The 20,826-nt window shown below is 41.3% G+C and overlaps 1 protein-coding gene across 4 annotated transcripts in view; it reads left to right on the forward strand.

Moving 5' to 3' along the window:
* RGL1 (ral guanine nucleotide dissociation stimulator like 1) overlaps positions 1–11,645 on the forward strand; it is a 319,950-nt gene extending 308,305 nt beyond the window's left edge. For all 4 annotated transcript variants that reach the window (XM_043963235.1, XM_043963233.1, XM_043963236.1 and 1 more), the window contains 3 exons: positions 2,446–2,700; positions 6,998–7,112; positions 10,426–11,645. In XM_043963235.1, the coding sequence (XP_043819170.1) occupies positions 2,446–2,700; positions 6,998–7,112; positions 10,426–10,613 (558 nt within the window). In that variant the 3' untranslated portion in view covers positions 10,614–11,645. The remainder of the gene's footprint in view (positions 1–2,445; positions 2,701–6,997; positions 7,113–10,425) is intronic.
* The last annotated feature ends 9,181 nt before the right edge of the window (positions 11,646–20,826 follow it).

The following is a 20,826-nucleotide window of genomic DNA, read 5'->3' on the forward strand; positions in this document are numbered from 1 at the left end:
ATGATAAGTTCAGAGAATAGAACGTAACTTGTAAGGTAGATAGGTGACACAGTAGATAGAGCCACTGGGCCTGGAATCAAGAAGACCTGAGTTCAAATCCAGCCTTAGACACTCACCTGATGTTTGACCATTGGTAAGTCATATAACCTCTGTCTGTCTCAGTTTCTTTATCTGTAAGATAGAGGTTGATAATAACACCTACTTCCCAGGATAATTGTGAGAATCAAATAAGATAATCTGTGTGAAGCACATTCTAAACCTTAAAGTTCTTTGCATATGTTAGCTTTTAATATTAATATTTTTAACAACAAATCACTGAGGAGCATACCATTTTAGCATGATTGTGGATGAGTTACAAGCAATGCTAAGATCATACATCTTTGGATCTTAGATGTGTTTGTCAATAGACTAATATAAAAATTCTAATATATAATTAAGAATATTTCAGAAAGTAATACAGCCTGACTGGGTTAGAGCTATAATAACTGAACAGGGGCTCCTATCTAACATGCTAGACATCCTGATATTTATCTAATGAAGCAGTAGAAGTTATTGATACGGTTCTCCCACATAAGTAGAAATGCTGCAAAAACTCATAGAGGTTACTAGCTGTGTGACCTTGGGCAAGTCACTTAACCCTCATTGCCCTACTTTAAAAAAGAAAAAAAAAGGAAGTTTAAAAAAATAATAAATATTCAGAATGATTGATGGCCCTGAAGTACTGCAAGAAGCACTATCTGAGTCTATGGTAGATGTAGCTAAATGAGGAAGGGGTGAAGCTACCATACCATGGCTCAAGAAGGATGATGTCTCAGCTGGAAAAAACTGATGGTTTTTTCCTGCTCCCTTCAACATGATCTACTCAGACATCTTTCCCCCACTATTCCTGCACAGACCTTATTTACTCCAGCAAAATATTTGGTTTGACTACAGCTCACAATTCTGGGTATACTTTGAAAGCATGGCTTTTGCAATCTTGATGAGGCATCAGAGTAGAACCTTGCTAGAGAACCTAGTGCAGACACCCATCAATTCAACACACACTTATTAGCTATTTATTTATGTTATATTTGTGCCAGGTATTGAGGATACCGAGACAAAAATGAACCATCCCCTACCCTTAAGGAGCTTGTATTCCATTGTAACAGCAACTGGATGGTAGTAAGCCAACATTCCACATGGTGCTTTAGAGTTTACAAAGCGCTTTCCCTCAACAGTCCCATGAATTAGGTAGAAAAAGTGTCTGCCCTTTACAGATAAGGAAACTGAGTGTAAGAGAAGGTTGTGACTTGTTTCAGTTCTAGTATCAGAGTCATGATTTGAACCCAGATCTTTTAAATCAAGTTCGGTGCTGGATAATAATGTTATTATGATTAATTCATTGTCTTAGTGGATTCATATTTTAATGACATTAAGAGGTACTATTTTTTATTTTCAATATTTAGAATTTTATTTTCCCAAATTACATGTAAAATATGAATTTTGACATCAATTTAAAAAAAACTTTGTGTTCCAAATTCTCTTCCTCCCTCCCTCCCCCACAAGAACTCAAGCAATTCAATGTAAACTAAGAGGTACTTTTTTTTTGGGGGGGGGGCAGGGCAATGAGGGTTAAGTGACTTGCCCAGGATCACACAGCTAGTAAGTCTTAAGTGTCTGAGATCAGATTTGAACTCAGGTCCTCCTGAATCCAGGGCCAGTGTTTTATCCACTGTGCCACCTAGCTGCCCCCAGAGGTACTATTTTTAAAGGAGAAAGTACCTGATTATTATGATCAGTAACTGTATATTAAGCACATGTAGGACACTCTGAGGAATGTTATAAGATGTTGTCCCTGCCTACAAAGATTAAAAAAATAAATATTAAAGAGGTGAAATAAAAAGTGTAATTCTGTAAGTTTGAGGTAATTACTATATAGTGGTTTAGGCAGAGAAGGGTTGAACTAAATAGTTTTAAGATCTCTTTCTAGTGCTATTTCTTGTCTTTGCTGCCATCTACTGGTCATTCTGGGGAAGAGTAGCTGGAAACCCCAGAAATGAGTCCTAAAGCCATAACCATACCACTCCCAATCCAAATGGAGCTTAGAGGCCTCTGATCCACATTGGGCCCAAGCAGAAATCTTAGCTCTATCAGACTCATCTGAGAGAAGTCTGCCCAAGCAATGGGCACAGGCTTGGGAGCCTTTCAGGGTCAGTAATAGAGAGTAGGTCAACTCCCTCGTTTTACAGAGAAAAGAAAAACCTTGGCATACTAGGCAGGACAGAATTCACAGATGTGGAGTAATCAAGGACTGAGGTGCTGAAATCCCTTCTAAAACTGGGGTAGAAGAAGAAATCAATGGGGAAGAGGTACAGTGGGAAAAAGAACTCTGGGTATGGCTATGCCCTTTCCCTTCTGAGAGTAGGGAAAAGCTGCTGATTTTTGTTTTTTCTTTTCCTTTTTTAGCTCTCTGAATCCTCCTCGTCTTGCTCCTCTATCCATTCTATGGACACAACTTCCTCAGGGGTGTCGTCTTTCATCAACCCTCTTTCCTCCCCGCCGGTCATCAACAACAACCCGAAAAACCACAAACGCTCCATCTCTGTCACATCCATTACCTCGACCGTGCTGTCTCCAGTTTACAATCAACAGAATGAAGACACTTGCATAATTCGGATCAGTATAGAAGACAACAATGGGAACATGTACAAAAGCATCATGGTAAATGTCTTAGTTTTTTGACCCAAGTGGGTGAGTGCTCAGGCTGACTCTGGTGTGTGTGTGTGTGTGTGTGTGTGTGTGTGTGTGTGTGTGAGAGAGAGAGAGAGAGAGAGACAGAGACAGAGACAGAGACAGAGACAGAGACAGAGAGAGACACAGAGAGAGAGACAGAGAAAGAAAGAAAGAGAGTGTCTGTCTCAGGGAGAGGAGGGTGACACTTGAGCAATAGCCCTAAATGTTATGTGCTGTTAGCATATGATCATGTAATATTATATATGCTTCAATACTTCAAGAATCTCCTCATTCCCATGCAGATGGCAACCTCTCTCTGATTTAGTAGGCAGGACTGGATTTGCTGGGACTGGAAATATGCATTACTGTTATCCCAAGTGACGACCTACAATAACCTTGTCCACCCTGGCCCGTGACAAGACACCGGCATCCCTTCATAGCAGCTTAGCAGAAGGTGCCAGAGCTTGGGCTTCCCTAACATGGAGTGCTCAGCATAGAACCCGGCACACAGTAGGCCCTTAATAAATCTTTGTGGATGGATTGACAAGGACTTTACAAACCTAGAGCCACCTCCGCCTCTTGATCAGGTGTCTGAATAGGATTATAATAGGCAAACACATACACACATCAGAGAGGCAGTGTGCTATGGTGAATAGAGTGCTGGATGTGGGGTCAGGAAGACCCCAGTCTGAATTCTGATTCTGGCACTTACTAGCTATGTGACCCTGGATGAATCACTTTGCTCTTCTGGATCTCAGTTTCCTCATCTGTAAAATGAGAGGCTTGGACTCAGGGGCCTCTCAGGTCTCTTAGGGCTCTAAATCTATGATGCTATGATCTAATTTGTACCCAAATACACGTATCTTTGTGCATGCACACAGACTGTTAGAATAAATACAAACATCAGATTCTTGATGCAAGTGTGTATGCCTCTCCAGAGAGGTGACAGTTTCCTCAGAGAGAATTAATTTTTACTTTGGGATAAATCTAACTTTTTGGGAAGTTTCCCTTTTTTCAAGATAAAATCTGTCTCTGAAATTGCACCTGCTAGGCAAGTCAAATAAGGCTAATTTTTCTTTTCCATGGCACCCCCTCAGATATTTTGAGGATAGATATTCTGTCTCCACTGTCTTGTCTCTAAGATAAACATTTTCAGAAATTCCAATACCAGTCGGGCATCATGAGGCATTATATCTGCATGAGCCTTAATCCTCATGGGACATTGTTTCCATCTCCCTCACTGTGCCGGACTCTTTTGGACGTCCTCTAACTTGCGAATGTCTTGCCTAAAATGTCATGCCTAGAAATGAAGAAAGAAGTCTAGATCAGACGTTGCAAAGGTGAAATCCATAGACCTTGGGAGCAGATTGGATACAGGGGAGGAGGGATAGTGGGGCTGTCTTCTAGGGTCAGAGCTGAGGGACTGGAAGGATGGTTTTGCCCTGGACTGGTTACTCTGGCGGAACTCCAGGCCAGTCTGAACTTGGTTTTATTCCAAAAGCTAGTTGTGTGGAAGGAACTTTAGTCCTCTGTGTAAAATCCAATCATTGATCAAAAAGCAATTTTTAAGTGCCAGTTATGTGCCAGGTAGTATTGGGGGTACAAAGACCCCTTGTATTCAAGGAGTGGTATTCTAATAGTGATGGCTAGGTGGCAAGAGTACTAGGCTTTCTAGGTAGGAAGAAATGAGTTCAAATCCAGTCTCTAATACTTACTAGTTCTGGGACCCTGGGCAAGCCATTTAAACTCTGCCTTAGTTTCCTGAACTAGAAATGGGCATAATAATAGCACCTACTTCTTAGGATTGTTGTGAGGATCAAATGAAATAATTTCTGTGAAGCCCTTAGCCGAGTGCCTGGCACATAGTAGGCACTTAATGCCTATTCACACACCCCCTTCCCTACTAGGAAAAACAATGTGTGCCTTTTAAAGTATATGCATTCTATATACAAAATGAATTGTAGGAGGGAGGGCACTAGCCCTGGAGGGATCAGGAAATCCTTCCTACCTATTGATTGGTTTCTCTATAGCATGTAAATGGAAAAAAAAAGGAGGGCAGTGCCTGGAGACAAGTTGTTTTACTTCTCAGCTATTTCCCTATTGTTATGTGCATTAAAATCCCATAGAGATTCTTTAAAGGTCTACATGGGAGATTTCATTCTGTTCTAAAATGAGAGAAAAGGAGAAAATCTCTGGTTAGAAGCAATACCAAGTAGACAGGTTAATTTCTTGAGTCTTAGATAAGAAAGAGTCTGATAGAAAGCTGAGAGGCAATAAAATGTCCTCCAGAGCTCTACCCTGACTCAGTTCCTTACCCATAACCACCTGGAGCATCATTCCCCATCCCTCATCTCAGACTCCTTGTCTTACACGAGAGGAGCCACCTCTAATAGACTGAAACTTCTAGCCAGCTGGAAGAAAAGTGAAGTAGAGGGCACCCCCGTGCTATTGCTGAAGGAGAGAGGGAGATAACATTCATTCCTTGGTTCTATGGAACTCTGAACATATTTTCCCCCGAAACACTGTTACATGATATTCGTACAGATATATCTATATTTATCATGTCTGTCTGTCTGTCTGTCTGTCTGTCTGTCTGTCTATCTATCTATCTATCTATCTATCTATCTATCTATCTATCTATCTATCTATCTATCACTATCTCTATACCTCCAGTACATTATGGGTTAAATAGGCTTTTGTAGGCTAGCCTTAGAACCTACCCACTTTATATAGCATTGTTTCTAGGGGGAAAATGCATTCCAGCTTCCAAAGAAAAGCATTTAAAAACACATTTGGGACACATAACCCCACTAGTAAGTTGGGAATGGATTTTATAATTTGCTCTACAAAAGGATAAATAACTAGTTCCCTGCCACTCTACCGTGATGTTGTACTTGTTGGGGAGAAATTTGAGGTTATAGATTCTTCAGTAAAGAAAAGGTCTCTTGGGCTTATCCTTAGATAAGAAATTTGTATTTGGCTGACTGAGCCTGTCAGCAGCTCACAGTAATCCTTCATGGGAGGCCTATCCTGCTTGTCAGGCCCGGCTGTGTGCAGGTAGCTCAGACCCGCTGCTTCACTTGTGGTTCATTTCACTTAGGCTGACAGGAAACAGATCTTCCTCTCTCAGACTTAGGATGTGTACCTCTTTCCCCTCTGTAAATTCATATCACGGATGTCTCAGGGACAGGAAGATAAGCAAGACCACTGCTATTTGTTTTCAAGAGGCTGATTTGAATAAATTGAGCTCCAGAACTTTGTCCAGAATCACTTGCTTTATCAGACATATCATAAAATAGGAATGAAGCTGAGAAACCTTTTAATGTGCAGGAAAAAACATGTTTCCTGTTATGCTAGATTCATTGATGCCTGTGGACAGAAAGCAACAAACAAAAATAAAACTGCTTACTAAGGCCGAGCAGGCAGGCAGACAACTTGCTTGTAAGTAGCAGGAAGTGAACGCTCCAACTTTGGGCTGTTTTTTCAGAATATACAGAAGACATCTGATTTATCATTCCCTCTGTTGAAAATGGTCTCTTTTGTTGCATCCAGAATGTCTCAAACTCAGGAAAACATTGTGACTCTAAAGCATTGCTATGTGGGTAAATGCTACTGTTGTTGTTGTTGTTAGGCATACTTTCTTTTTGTATGGTGTCTGAACCTCACAACAGCCCAGTAAAGTAGAGTGCTGGAGTTGTTAACAGGGGAGCAAATTGAGACTCAGTGTCTTTTTTATGGAGGGGGGGGGACAGGCAATGGGGGTTAAGTGACTTGCCCAGGGTCACACAGCTAGTAAGTGTCAAGTGTCTGATGTTGGATTTGAACTCGGGTCCTCCTGAATTCAGGGCTGGTGCTTTATCTGCTGCGCCACCTAGCTGCCCCGAGACTCAGTGTCTTGCCGAAGGTTGCATGTTCTGTACACAGTAGAGCCCAGGCCAGAATCTGGATCCTCTGATTCTTTGTCCTCTATTAGCAATGACTGTCAAACACTTCTTCCAGTATGAACATACTTCCCTCACATCCCCAAGTCATGTGTTCTGTGTAGGTTCTAGGTAAGGAGGGGATCCCAGAGTCATTTGAGAGGCCATTGCCCTCACAGAAAACCACAGGAACAACCTGCCTCTTTTCAGCCCTTGGCACAATGCCTGGCACATATCGAGTGACTCACTGACAGTTCTGAGTTTGTTAGGCCTTGGTATGCCATACTACTGATGGGCTATAAGGGGCAAAGCTTTCATGAAACATGGAACTTCATGCTTTTTTTTCAAATCGATTTTCTTTCCAGTTGACAAGCCAGGATAAAACTCCAGCTGTTATCCAGAGAGCCATGCTGAAACACAACCTGGACTCGGACCCGGCAGAGAATTATGAGCTTGTCCAGGTCATCTCAGAGGACAAAGGTGAGGGAGACTGCTCCAGGCCCCTCTAGCCGTAGAATCTCAGGTGCTCAACATGTTAGCATTGGAAGGGACCTGGCAGATCATTCAGCCAACTTCTTTTGCTTTTGGGAAACTGAAGCCTGGACGCGCCAAGTGACAGTCTCAGTGACCTTGGCAATGGGGGAGCCAGGCCTGAGGTCCAAGTTTTCTTCTGTTCTCTCCTTCTCTTCACATTTGGTATATAGGCAATGGATGTGGTGGATTAAATAGATTGGAGCAGTTTTATGTTTATATTTTATATTAGTCCTACTCTGGAGCTAAGAGTAGGGAACGCTCTCTCGTGGGATTGGAAAAAAAAAAAGCCTTAAAAAAGCCTTTTCTCAGGAAATGCACTCAGCAGAGTTCCAGCTGTTTTTACAAACTTGCCTCAGTGGCCCAAAGACCCATTTCCTCTTCTGGTGAACTCTCTTTAACTAAGAAGTGTGTTCTGGGAAACTTGCCTGCAAACTGAATGAAGGTCTGCAAATGATTTTTCTCTTTGCCCAACATGAGAATTTCAGAGAAAAGCTTTCTCTTCAATAGTGATTGATCTTTGGGTACCAGTAACTCTTTTTTTTTTTTTTTTTTTTTTTTTTTTTAGTGAGGCAATTGGGCTTAAGTGACTTGCCCAGGTTCACACAGCTAGTAAGTGTTAAGTGTCTGAGGCTGGATTTGAACTCAGGTACTCCTGATTCCAGGGCCGGTGCTCTATCCACTGCACCACCTAGCTGCCCCGGTAACTCTTACTCTTAACACTTGAACTTCAAATTTCTCTTCCTCTGCATCCTAAAGAAAGAGTGCTTGGTGTGACCCCCAGTGCATCGGGATGCTCCCTCCTCCAAAGAACCTTCTCTGGAGTAGTGCATATCAGAGATGGCCCCTGGAATTCCTTACAGTTCTGAGATGATCAGTTTGGGAAGCTGATCTCTCCTCCTCCTAAGAGAACTTTTTGCATGATTTTTAAAAGATTTTAATTAAATTCTTTTGTTTTCATATCTCCCAGACTTCCGTTGTATCTCTCTTCTTCCCAGCTCTCAGAGAACCATTGCTTCTAACAAATAATTAATTTATAACTCACTTTGGAAAGTGAAAGCTGGTACATGGTAAAACCAGAGGGAAGCTTTTTCTATAAAATTCAGTGCCCCAAATATATAATCAAGCATATTAGAAGTAAGAGTGCTCTTGGGGAACATCGAGTAAAGCACTCTTAATGTATGGTCTGGGGACCCCTGAAAGGTACTTGAGACTCTTTCAGTGGGTCTGTGAGGTGAAAACAATTTTAAGAATAATACTAATGTGATTTAATTTCTAATTAAGTTAAATATTGATAGCTACAACCCACATACACAAAAGCTCTTGGTGGAGGGATCCTCAATAATTTTTAATGGTGTAAAGGGATCCTAAAGTCAAAATTTTTGATAACTATTGTTACTGTACTATACTCCCATTGTACAGATGAGAAAGCTGAGACCTAGAAAAGTGAAGTGATTTGCCCAAGGCATCACAACTAATTAGTGGAGCTGAGGTTAGAACTTAGATTCCCAGACTTGTAGTCTAAGGTTCTTTCCCTTAAACCAAATACTCGAAACAACACAGATCTCTTACTCACTATTACCAATCAATTGGATGCCATGCAGAACCGTGATTACAGTTGTGATAACCTATTGCTCTTTTCCCTGTTTGGGATAATCATACCCTTAAGTCCTATATACTTTTACAGTTAATGTGCATGAAAATTAGTTTTGTAATGAGAATTTCATTATGTTCCTAGAGGCAACTGGAACAAGCCATTAGATATTACAAAGTAAAGACTGAGAGTCATTGAGCTGGGTCTGGCTTTCATTAATTATCTTTGTGTAATTGTGTGCAGGACATTAAGCAAGGCAAGACTCAGGCTGTAATGAACTAGTGGTTCACTTTCGCTTCATTTCATGTTGATTCATTTTGGAAAATATGGATTTCATTTTGGTTTGAATTAATTGACTAGGTGCTTTGACAAAATTATTTTTTTCTCACTATGGACTCATTGTCTTTTGGGAGGAAAGATAGTTCAGGGGAAGTCAGTAGGTCTGGCTTCTAGTCTTGACTCTACCATTATGTAGGGTTAATAAGTTACTTTACCCCTCTAGACCTCAGTTTTCTTCATTTATATCATAATAGGGGGTCATTGATGCTGTACAAATTTGTTTAGTTCATAAGATCTAGGGACCTCAGAAGGTATCTAATTCATGATTTTGTGTGGAAAATAATATTTGAGTTTGAGTCAGCATTAATCAGACTGGTGCCATCCATTCTGGGTTGTGATTTCTGGAATGGTTCAAATCTCTGGAACAAAGGTCCCATCCCAAGCCTTGCATATTTCACATACCAGTTCAATTCGATAAGCATTCAAGGCTCTATGCTAGGCAGTACTGACATAAAAAAGAAAACAAAGTGACAAAATCCCTGCCCTACATCTTATTGGGAGATGGGGTAAGAATTGACAACATAGAGAGATAGGAGAAAGGAAAATAAAGTTTGATTTGAGGAGGAAGAGTGCACTGCCAATAGGGGCAGGGGCAGATCTCTGAAGGAGGTATAGCACCCTGGATAAAGCACCAGCCCTGGATTCAGGAGGACCTGAGTTCAAATCCAGCCTCAGACACTTGACACTTACTAGCTGTATGACCCTGGACAAGTCACTTAACCCTCATTGCCCCACAAAAAAAAAAAAAAGAGGTATAGCACCCAAGGTGAGCCTTGAAGGAAGCTAAAACTCCTAATAGGCAGAGGTAAGGAAGGTCATGTGAAAGTCTGTGTAAAAGCTTGGGAGCAGGAGATGGAATCCTCAGCTTGAGGAAAACAAGTTTATTTTGACGGGGACAGATTGCGCATGAAGGAGAGGATTGTGAAATAAGTTTAGAAAGGTGGGCTGCGGTAAGAATGTGCAGGAAGGCCTTTCAAAGCCGAGCTGAAGAGCGTATTTTCTTTTAGTGGCAACAGGGAGCTGTTGAAAGTTTTGGAGCAGTGGCTTGACGTGGTCATAAACTTTAGACTGTGGAGGACGGATTGGAAAGAGGAGAGACTTGAAGTAGGGAGGTGAATTAGAGAGGCTATTTCAGTGCTCCAAGGGGTGATATGTAGGGAGAGAAAGAGCTGTATTAAAGAACATCTTGGAGGAAGCGTCACTGGAATTTCACAACTGATTGACTTATGGGGTGTGGGGGGGGGGGATAGAAGTGATCAGAGTTGTGGGTTGAAAGTGACCGTGAGAGCAATGCAATCACTTTTTTTCTTCTCTTCTTCTCTTTTCCAGAATTAGTCATTCCAGATACCGCAAATGTCTTTTATGCTATGAATAGCCAGGTGAACTTTGACTTCATCCTACGGAAAAAAAATACTGTGGATGACCAAGTGAAACTGCGTAGTCGAACCAGCTTAACCCTGCCCCGGACAGCAAAGAGAGGCTGCTGGAGCAATAGACAGAGCAAAATCACCCTCTGAAAGGGGCTCGGGAGTGACTTACAGTTTGCCAAAGCAGGGAATGGGACCGAGAAGGTTGGCAAAAGTATCTCAGCTACCATCCAGTATTAGGGAGACTTCATCTATTTTTTTTTTTTTTTGGTGAGGCAATTGGGGTTAAGTGACTTGCCCAGAGTCACACAGCTAGTAAGTGTTAAGTGGCTGAGGCCGGATTTGAACTCAGGTCCTCCTGAATCCAGGGCCGGTGCTCTATCCACTGCGCCACCTAGCTGCCCCCAGCCTTCATCTATTAAACCAATATTTATTGATCATCTGCTATGTGTATGGCACTGTGCAAGACACCTTGGGGAATACCAAGATCAGTTAGTGATGAATGGGATGAACTACTACTGCGGTGTTCCTCTTTGACCAACTACCCACATATAGAAATATATATGCGTATTTGTGTATGTGTGTATATATACATAAACATATTTTATATATATATAAATGTATATATATATATATATATATATATATATATAAAAAGAACTCTATGGGATATTCTGGACTATGGGAAAAAATTTGCACATTGGCCTAGGATAATATGGTCGTTTTTCACAGGGAAAAAAAAGAAGGAACTGAGAAGCATACACAGCCTTACACCTTCCGATTAAGCGGAATCAAATCCTAGGAATATGAGTTTTCCTTTGTGCCAGTGTTACTTATGACATGAACTTCAAATTTTATTTTTCTAAGAGGAGAAAAACCTCTCAAAATCAAGTGCCACCACAAACAAACAAATGCGGGACGAGAAGAGCCGCCACCAGCTGCATGAAAGACCAATTTGGAAAGGGTCTGGATAAGCCGGTGTCCCACAGCGTTTGCCTGCACAGGTCACATTCTGTTGGCCTGGGCTGGGGAATAGGGAAGGGCCTTAGGTTTTCCCCCAGCAAAAAAAAACAAAAAACAAACAAAAAAAAAACCACAATAAATAACAATGAATAAATAAAGCCAGAAGCTCAATTGGAAAGAGTGCTAGATTTTGGAGTTTGGAGGACCTGGGTCTCAATCCCAGCTCTGCCACTTACTACCTGTGTGACCTTGGGCAAGTCACTTACCTTCTCTGGGCCTCAGTTTCCTCATCTGTAAAATGAGGAGGTAACGACTTCTAAGGTCCCTTCCAGCTCTAAATTTATGATTTACCTTGGCCCATTCACTCAACAAATTGCTTTTCTTGAGGGCGAAGAGAGAGAACTCATTTTATCATCGTCAAATTTCTCCAGCCAACACTTTGGTCTTTTTTGGGCACCTATTCAGGACCAAGATACTCACTTTAATTTTCCCTTCTAAAAACATTCAGAAAGTGGGTCATGATTGTTTTTGCACAAACACCCGTATTTTTGGTTACTCACCAGCCAGGCAAGAAAGTGAAGAAGACGCCCTCCATCTGCGGACTCTGCCCTTTTTCAGACGCCACTAGTCGTTGCCTTTTCTGGATAAATGCCTTTTGCATGTAGAGCTGTGTATCACGCCAGTCCTCTGCCATCCATGTCGCTGTTCCCCCTCATTCTGTGCAATTACTCCTCAGGTGTAGAACTCTTTGTTGGAGACTGACTTAGATTGGAGGCTCAGAGTCTGTGACAGATTTCTGGGCATTTACCGACCCATTGGCTGCCTTCGAAGATGGTGCCTGTCTATTATTATAGCGGTGCCCAGTTTTACTTTATTCTTAACTTTTGTAGCATCACCGTGCCTAGCCCACAGCCTCCCCAGGGCAGGGTGGGGGACAGCCTCGTGGGGTCAGGGGGTGCATGCCAACTCAAATGTTGCTAAACAAGGTACATCCTCCAAATGGAATAAGGAAGTTAATGTTGCATATGCCCCGCCCCCCATAGCTGCTATGACTCTGTCTCACTTGGAAGTGAAATTTTTTATTGCCAATGACACCATTTTCTTCCAGATTCTGAGGTGTGGGGAAAGCCATTGTAGGAGTTTGAACTAAAAGCCATATTTGTCTGATGTCGACGCATAAGAAGCACTTACAGAATGTCATCCTTTTTAAAATGTTTTTTTCCTCAGAATATTAGTCTGCATTCCAAAAATTAAAAATAAAGGTGAAATGAACCGAGATTATAAAACATAGATTATATACATAGATTTCTCTGTGCCAACTCTGTAATGCAACTATGAAAAGTTGTGTCTCATTTATGTTCTGTGAACAGTCATAATAAATCAAGTTTGGGGGCCTGAAAAGGTCTGGAGAGCCAGAATATGTGGACAAGAAAAAGAAAGCCAATCGAGAATGCCTTACATCTTGCCCAGACTTTTCCAGGGATGGTGAATTTTGCACTGTAAAGACACCCAAATTCACGCACCTTCATGCCCATTATCAGATCCATCCTCAGTTTGACAAGAAGAGGAAAGAAAGTAGCAGGGGATGCGGCCCTGGGCCCCACAGTGTGACCAGTATACAATGTGGATTGACACTAGAGCCTTCACCTGTTTGTCAGGCTCTAAGTCCAGAAAGAACATGTAAGAATGTGTGGTCGAATGTCCCCAAACACAATGTGTTTGCTTGTACATACTGTATATGTAGAGATTAGATTTATATACTGCACTGTACAAAACCTGTATTTTTCATTTTTGAAGATGATGAAAATGCCCAGTAGGATAAAATAGCCTCATTTATTTAATGCCGTATTTTCAATACCCCCTTTGTTCCTAATGGACAGCTTGTGTGTGCTTTTAGCTGCTTGCACTCTTCTCCTTTGGCATCCTTGTCATCTGTTTACCTTCTGGTAAAACTAATAAACTGCTCTGGGAATAGGAGGCATGTGCTGCCTAAACCCCAAGGGACTGTGTCACAGATATCACTCATCTCCTCACTTTGGTTTCTTCTGTGTTTCTTGTCTCCCATGGGAAAAGGAGGAGATTGAATACTTCCAGGAAAGTAGAACTTACTACCTCAAGGGTCAGCACATTTGGGGGCAACTCATCTTTTTTTTTTTTAAATTTTGAGCCCATCATGAAGTCTATGATCATTTCACAAACTTTTAATACTGTCTCTTTAATAAAGTGACCAAACTTTTTTTGTGGGGCAATGAGGGTTAAGTGACTTTCCCAGGGTCACACAGCTAGTGTCAAGTGTCTGAGGCTAGATTTGAATTCAGGTCCTCCTGAATCCACTGGGCCACCTAGCTGCCCATGACCAAACTTTTTAAGAAGATTCATTGGGCCATTTTATAGATGCAATTGAACTTCAAGGGATAAATAATATTTGAATAGTATTCCATCCTTCTGTTGTCAGTTTGCTTTCACTTAAGCCACTATGCCCAAGAAGGATACGCAGCCAATGCTTAAAGGATGCAGGGAAAGAAGGTCTCATTACATCATTATTATTCCTGTTTTCATAAATGAAGTAATGCTGTGGTATATATAAGAGCTGCAGTCACTTTGATTCAGCAGACATTTTCAGTGCCTATACATGTGTGTAAGAGACCCTGTACTGATGGTCTCTGCCAGCAAAGATCTTATAGTTTAGTCGGAAGGACTAAGACACTTTTGACACTTTGGTGGCTCTATGACCTCACTGATGGAAGCACTCCAGCACTTCATCTGCAATACAAACATGCTTTTCTATCCCGTGACATTTCATAAATGCTTTTTGAGTAAAGGTCTATTACTCCTGTCCATGTAGATTATTCCTCAAACACTCTTGACCACTTTCTGCCTCTGCTAACCATACACCATGTTCTTGTGTCTCTGATAACTTTTCTTGGGCAATATATTCTCTGTCCTTGGAATACATTCCTCCCTCCCTTTCTTCACCTGGTGAGTTCTTACTCATGCAAATGACACCACCTGGGCTGAAGCCCTTCTTGTGCATCTCCCCACTCTCCTACATTTGAATCTCTCTCCAAGACTACACATGAAAGTTTCATTTCCTCCTAATATGCTTTTCATCTATTGTCTGGTAGTGTTATCTCTGTTGGGGTTTTGTCCTGCCTTGTATACTGTGAGCCCCCAGAAGGCAAGGACCATGCATTGAACTTTACATCTTCTCCTAGTGCCTCAGCACAATGTTCTGCACACAATAACAAGGACTGGATTTAGTGTTTGATACAAACGTGAGTTGTCCTCTCTAGACTTTGCAGAGGTTATCTTTTCTTTTTCCATCACTGCCCATTCAAATGAAATCTTTTCAGTTTATAGTTCCAAATTCTTATGTAAGCACTAACCAGAGAGGGTGCCAATAGATCAAGCCTGGGGTGGGAAAAGCAGACAGTGAGGAATTTCAAGCTATTGTTGCATACAAAGCTTCAGCCCCAGAACCCGAGGCTTTCAGAGATTTGTTAGCAATTGTCTAGACCAAGCCAATTGACTCCCTTCCACCCCTGCATCTCACAGGGACCTATTTCTGATTCTCACCGGTGAGCTAGTCAGCACTGCTTGCTCTGACAATCTTGGTTTGAAATCTGTAGGCAGATCAGTCAGACTGGCCCAACAGTTATTGGTTATGAGTTGTGTGATCAATGCTGCTGGTGGAGACAGACAGATGACATGAGTGTTCCATTGCCACCTGGTGTTTGGAGTCAAATGGCTGTGTGTGTGTGTGTGTGTGTGTGTGTGTGTGTGTGTGTGTGTGTGTGTGTGTGTGTGAAAGAGAGAGAGAGAGAGAGAGAGAGAGAGAGAGAGAGAGAGATTGAGAGATTTGGAATGATTTTAGTAAGGAAATAAGAAGCCAGACAGAGCCCCTCCCTAAAGCACTGGAGTGAGAGGTTCTTGTCTTGATAAAAATGTGTCATCAGAGAGGACGGTTACCTTCTTGCACTCAGTGATAAAGCCCCCAGATGGGAAACCTTGAAAGATAGCACTTTAGAGAAGTGCTGAAAAGTACTCTGGGAAAATTCAGGCCTAGTTGTGCCTTTGGGAAAGAATGACTAATGGAATTGGAAGAAATCAGATTCTTTCTTCTCCCCTCCCTTCCCCACACCCCACCAGCAAACATTCCATATCAGCTGTCCAAAGAGGACTGATTGCACACACAGCATGGGAATAGCACATCAGTGCTGACTGATAACATTTTTTCTTTGCCAACTACAAATATTTAAAACAATCCAGACAGTCTCAAGCATTTATCCAGCATTGGGCAGCATACACAGGGACGAGCCCAGAGGGCTTTCTGATTCCCGGTTGTCCATCCAGTCCTTTCACTTCCACTGTTACCACGTGTTTACAGTGTTATCTAATATCCCCCTAACTGAACTCTTTGTTTCTAGCATCTCCACTAGAACATCCTTTTAGGAGCTACCACACGTCATCTTCCCAATGCATGGATCTGACCATGATACTTCCCTCTTCATATACCAGTGGTTCCCTATTACTTACAAGATAGAATCCAGATTCCTTGGCCTAGTATTTATGGGACTAGTATGACTGAGGAAACATGAGATAGTGAGCTATCATCAGAGTTGGGAACACTTGAATTCAGGTAACACAACTGACAACAGCTTGACTATGGGACTGGCCAAGTTACCTAAATTTTCAATGCTACAGCGAAGTGTTGAGGACTACAACACACAGAACATAGCAGGTGCTGATTTACCTTCAAAGGAGGTTCCTCACTGAGACGTCCTCATAGCAATGAAATCACAGATCTGGAATATATACAAATAAATATATGTATGTATACATCATATACTATTTACATATGTGTGTATATATGTATGGAGGGCCAGTTGGTGGCCCTGTGGATGGAGTGGTGGGTTTGGAGTCAGGAAGACCTGAATTCATATCTGGCCTCAGATACTTATTAGCTGTGTGACCCTGGGCAAGTCATTTCACCCAGTTTGCCTCAGTTTCTTCACCTGTAAAATGAACTGGAGAAGAAAATGGCAAACCACTCCAGTGTCTTTGCCAAGAAAACCCCAAATAGGGTCATGAAGAGTCAGACATAACTGAACAAGATATGTATGGAGAGACAAACACTCAGACCTCTTATTTCCCTTTACCTACTCTGCATCCCAGAATCCCTGAATGACCAGCTATTGTCTGATCTTGCCCCATATTTTACCACTTCTGCATTCTTCCAGGCCATACTCCACACCTAAAAAAAAAATGTCCTCCTTTCTCATTTCTGTCCATTGAAAATCCTTCTCTATTTTTCATTTCTGCTATTTGGGAATAAAAAGTGAAAAGATTGCTTTTTCCCATCAAAAGCCACATTCTGGAGTCCTAGTCTCTCCTCCATGCTTCTCCAATTTCCAACCACACAGATGCCTTTCCCCTTTGGCCATATCTAGCTAGAACACCGAGGTGGTTTCAGTGCAAGCTTCGATTCAATTTACATTTATTAAGTGTGTATTCTGAAAGATAATAATAGCTACCATTCATATAACACAATGGAACACTTTAAGATTTGCTTTTGTTCAGTTGTTTTTCAATTGTATCTGAGTCTTCATGACCCCATTTGAGGTTATCTTGGCAGAGATACCAGAGTAGTTTGCCGTTTTCTTCTCCAGCTCATTTGACAGATGAGGAAACTGAGGAAAACGGGGTTAAGTGACTTGCCCAGGATCACATAACTAGTAAGTGTCTGAGGTTGGATTTGAACTCAGGAAGATGAGTTTTCCTGATTCCAGGCCAAGTACTATAGTTACTATGGCGCCACCTAGCTGCTTGAGGTTTGCTTAGCACTTTTTTATAATCTTATTTGATCAAGATAATTCTATAAAGTAGATACTATTATTATTGTCTCTCCATTTTAGAAAAGAAGAAATTGAAGTTCAGAGAAACTTGTTTGCTCAGTTACCTAGTTAAAAGCCTGAAGGCAAGATTCAAACCCAGGGCTCACTCACTCCAAGTCCAATGTCCTATTTACAATATCCTTCTGCCTCTAATAGGGCAATACAAAGGTGAAATTAAACATGGCCCCTGCCCTCAAGTTTACAGTATGATTGTGGGATGGGGAGGAAGAGAAGGAGAGATGTACCCATTCAGAGATGGTGAAAGTAGAATCAAACATACAGGAGTCTTAAGTTAAATTTCTTGGCTATTCTGCTAGCTTTTTTTATAGCACTTGGTCACTGCCACTGACAGTTCGAATGAAAAAGAACAGAAAATGGTCTCTTCTGAGAGATGCCTATGTCAATCTCCCTTTGGCCCAGCCTTTTGTTGGCTGCTCACTCTCCTTCTGACTGATGACATGCCCTGCTCTTTCCAGGAAGACTCACTAGATGGTCTGCAATTTCTCCTTCCAGCTTAGAGGCTAGTCTAGGAGACTTCCTCCTTGACTACAGCTCTCTGAATTTCCCATCTTGGATCTTAAATGTTACTCTCCACAATATGTTCCTCAGTACCTTCACTCCTGGGCTTTGCTCTGTACCAGCCCTCTCCTCTCTCTGGGAGTTCTTTTAGTCTTTCTTGAAAGCCTCCCCGAGTCTGGCCCCAAGGGCATTATCTTCCTTTATCTGCTCCAGCCCCAATGGTGCTTACTTCGGATTAGTTAATCAGGGTACTGACCATTTATCACAGAACAGCATCCTCTTCTTTCCTGCTGTTCTCATGTAAGTTTCAAAAGCAACTCCTATGGGTTTCTACTAGACTTTAAAAATGCTTAAGATTTCACATTTTCATTGGAACCCTCCTGTGCCCTGTCTGGAATGTCTTCCCCAAATTCACAATTCATTTTGGGGAGCCAACATTTTATTATAGCTCATTGTCTAGTCTTCCCTGCAGGAAGCAGGATCAGAATGAAAAAAAAAATCTTCCTTAATCCACTCCCTAAAAATCAAGTTCTTTACAGCAATTAAATCAACTTCAGTCTTTACACCTTGGAAAAATGAAGCAAGCCAAGGAGAATGTCTCTACTGCATTTGGGAACTCCCTATAAAGAGAAGTTTGCCAATTGATAATGACATCATGGGGAAGGGAGAGATGAATGCACAGACAGTGATGCTGTATGGAAGCCTTCGTTCTTGAGGGAGCCAAGTGAAAATGATGATCATAGGGAGGGTGAAAGACTACCCAGTGCAAGGGGGAAATGGTCCTTTAGGAGGAAGATTCTTTACCTTTTTCCATTTTTTAATACAACAGAGAACATGGTCTTGTGCTGTGAGTAGCACATCTGGAATTCTTGCAAGAATGGCCCATAAATATTTATGGGTTGTACTTTACTCTTGGTGAGACCTAATCTGTTGAGGATCTTTGGATAAAATATAAGAGTGGGGAAGAATAGAAGGCAGGAAGCAAACTTGAAAGCTCATCTGGTCCTTTCCATTGTCTAAATAGTTGAATCCTCCCAGACACATCTTATTCTCAAATACACTGAGGAGTAGCCATTCTGCTAAGAAAACATTCTTCATTTCTATGTTTATTCAGTCTGTTGAGAAGCTCTTCCTAATACCTATCTCAGATGGAGTTTAAACCCTCATGACTGGAATCTTGTTTCAGACACATACTAGTTGTGAGATCCTAAACAAGTCACTTAAACATTTCTGAGCCTTAATTTCCTTATCTGTAAAATGGGCACAATAGCATCTGCTTTACATTGTTTTGGGAGGACCATGTGAGATAATTTCTGGGAAGCACTTCACAAACTGAAAAAAAAAAGATAGATACATGAGGATGATGATGGTGGTGATGATGGAGATGGTGGAGATGAAGAACATAATCTGAGAAATCATTTTTAAACTATTATACTTGGGAACTATTATCCTTATGTTAACTTTTCCATGCTTTTCCTATTTTTAAGCTTTTTAATCACTTTCACAGCTTCCTCTTCATGAACTGTTAGAATTCTCCACTCTTCATCTCCATTGTAGCCCCATTTGGATGTAATTCCCTGATGAAGATCTGACCATATAATACTCTGAAATGGCTGGATTAATATGAGTAAGAAGAATGTGTCTCTCTCATAATTCCTTCATCAAAACTTCCCCAGGGACAGTCATTACCTCACTGGAACAATATAAAAAGCAACAATTTGCTAACCTAAGATGAAGAGGTTTATAATTTTAATTCTTTCCAAGGTACCAGCTCCCAGTTTTCTGAGTATTTTTCCCATTTGATAAATTCAACAAATATTTATAGGCTAGCTCATAGTCATTCTCAACCTGGGATTTCGTTGTTATCCAAAGAATCTCCTTCTAATAATTTGTTGTTTTATTTTTATAAAGTTGAGAGAGTCCTCAGAGTCCAATCCATGTCTGAGCAGGAATCATCCCTAAAAAACCTCCTGCTTCGGGGCAGCTAGGTGGCACAGTGGATAGAGCACTGGCCCTGGAGTCAGAGTACCAGAGTTCAAATTCAGTCTTGGACATTTAACACTTACTAGCTGTGTGACCCTGGGCAAGTCACTTAACCCCAATTGCCTCACTAAAAAACCCCCAAAACCCTCCAGTTTCTACCTGAGTTCTCAGGATGAACTCAGTCAACACATTTCCCAACCTTCACCAAGGCAGTTCACTTCACTCTCAATGGCTGCAATTGTTAAACTTTTTCTTGCATTGAGTCAGAAATCTTCCTTCGTTTCCCTTCCATCCATTTGTTCCACTTCTGTCTTCAGGGTCCAAACAATCCTTATCCTTCTTCCATATAATAACCCTTCAAATATCTGCAAATTGCTAACAAATCCCCTAGAATCTTTTCTTCTTTATTTCTTTCAACCAATGAACACAGCTCTCCCACCATCTGGCTTTTAGGTCTAAATTTATTTGTTTATCTTGGCTGTTGGGGTTTTTTTTACCTTTCTATACTATGATATCTTATGTAACTGTTATATCACTGTATTTGTTTCTCTTTCTTTAAAATGGGTATCACTATCTATACCTTCCTCCCTACCTCGTACTCTTCTTTGGAGCTGACATGAGAGAAATTTGGGAAAGTGCTTGAAATGAAGTTAAAAGCTTGGGAAGACTAATTTGCAATTGTGGGGGATCTGCTAATGCCTGGAGCTTAAAAGACCCTCAAATATTCAGACATTTAAGTTCTTAAAAAATCAGCACTTTTATTATAAACTTCTGCATTAACTATCAAAACAGTAACGAGAGATCATTATATCCTCCGGTTGTCCCTTTTTTTGCCCTTAAGAAGAATGATCTGGGGCAGCTAGGTGGCACAGTGGATAAAGCACTGACCCCACATTCAGGAGGACCCGAGTTCAAATCCAGCTTCAGACATTTGACACTTACTAGCTATGTGACCCTGGGCAAGTCACTTAACCCTCATTGCCCCACCAAAAAACAAAGATCCT

This window comes from Dromiciops gliroides, chromosome 4 (genome assembly GCF_019393635.1).
Source record: "Dromiciops gliroides isolate mDroGli1 chromosome 4, mDroGli1.pri, whole genome shotgun sequence".
NCBI lineage: Eukaryota > Metazoa > Chordata > Mammalia > Microbiotheria > Microbiotheriidae > Dromiciops > Dromiciops gliroides.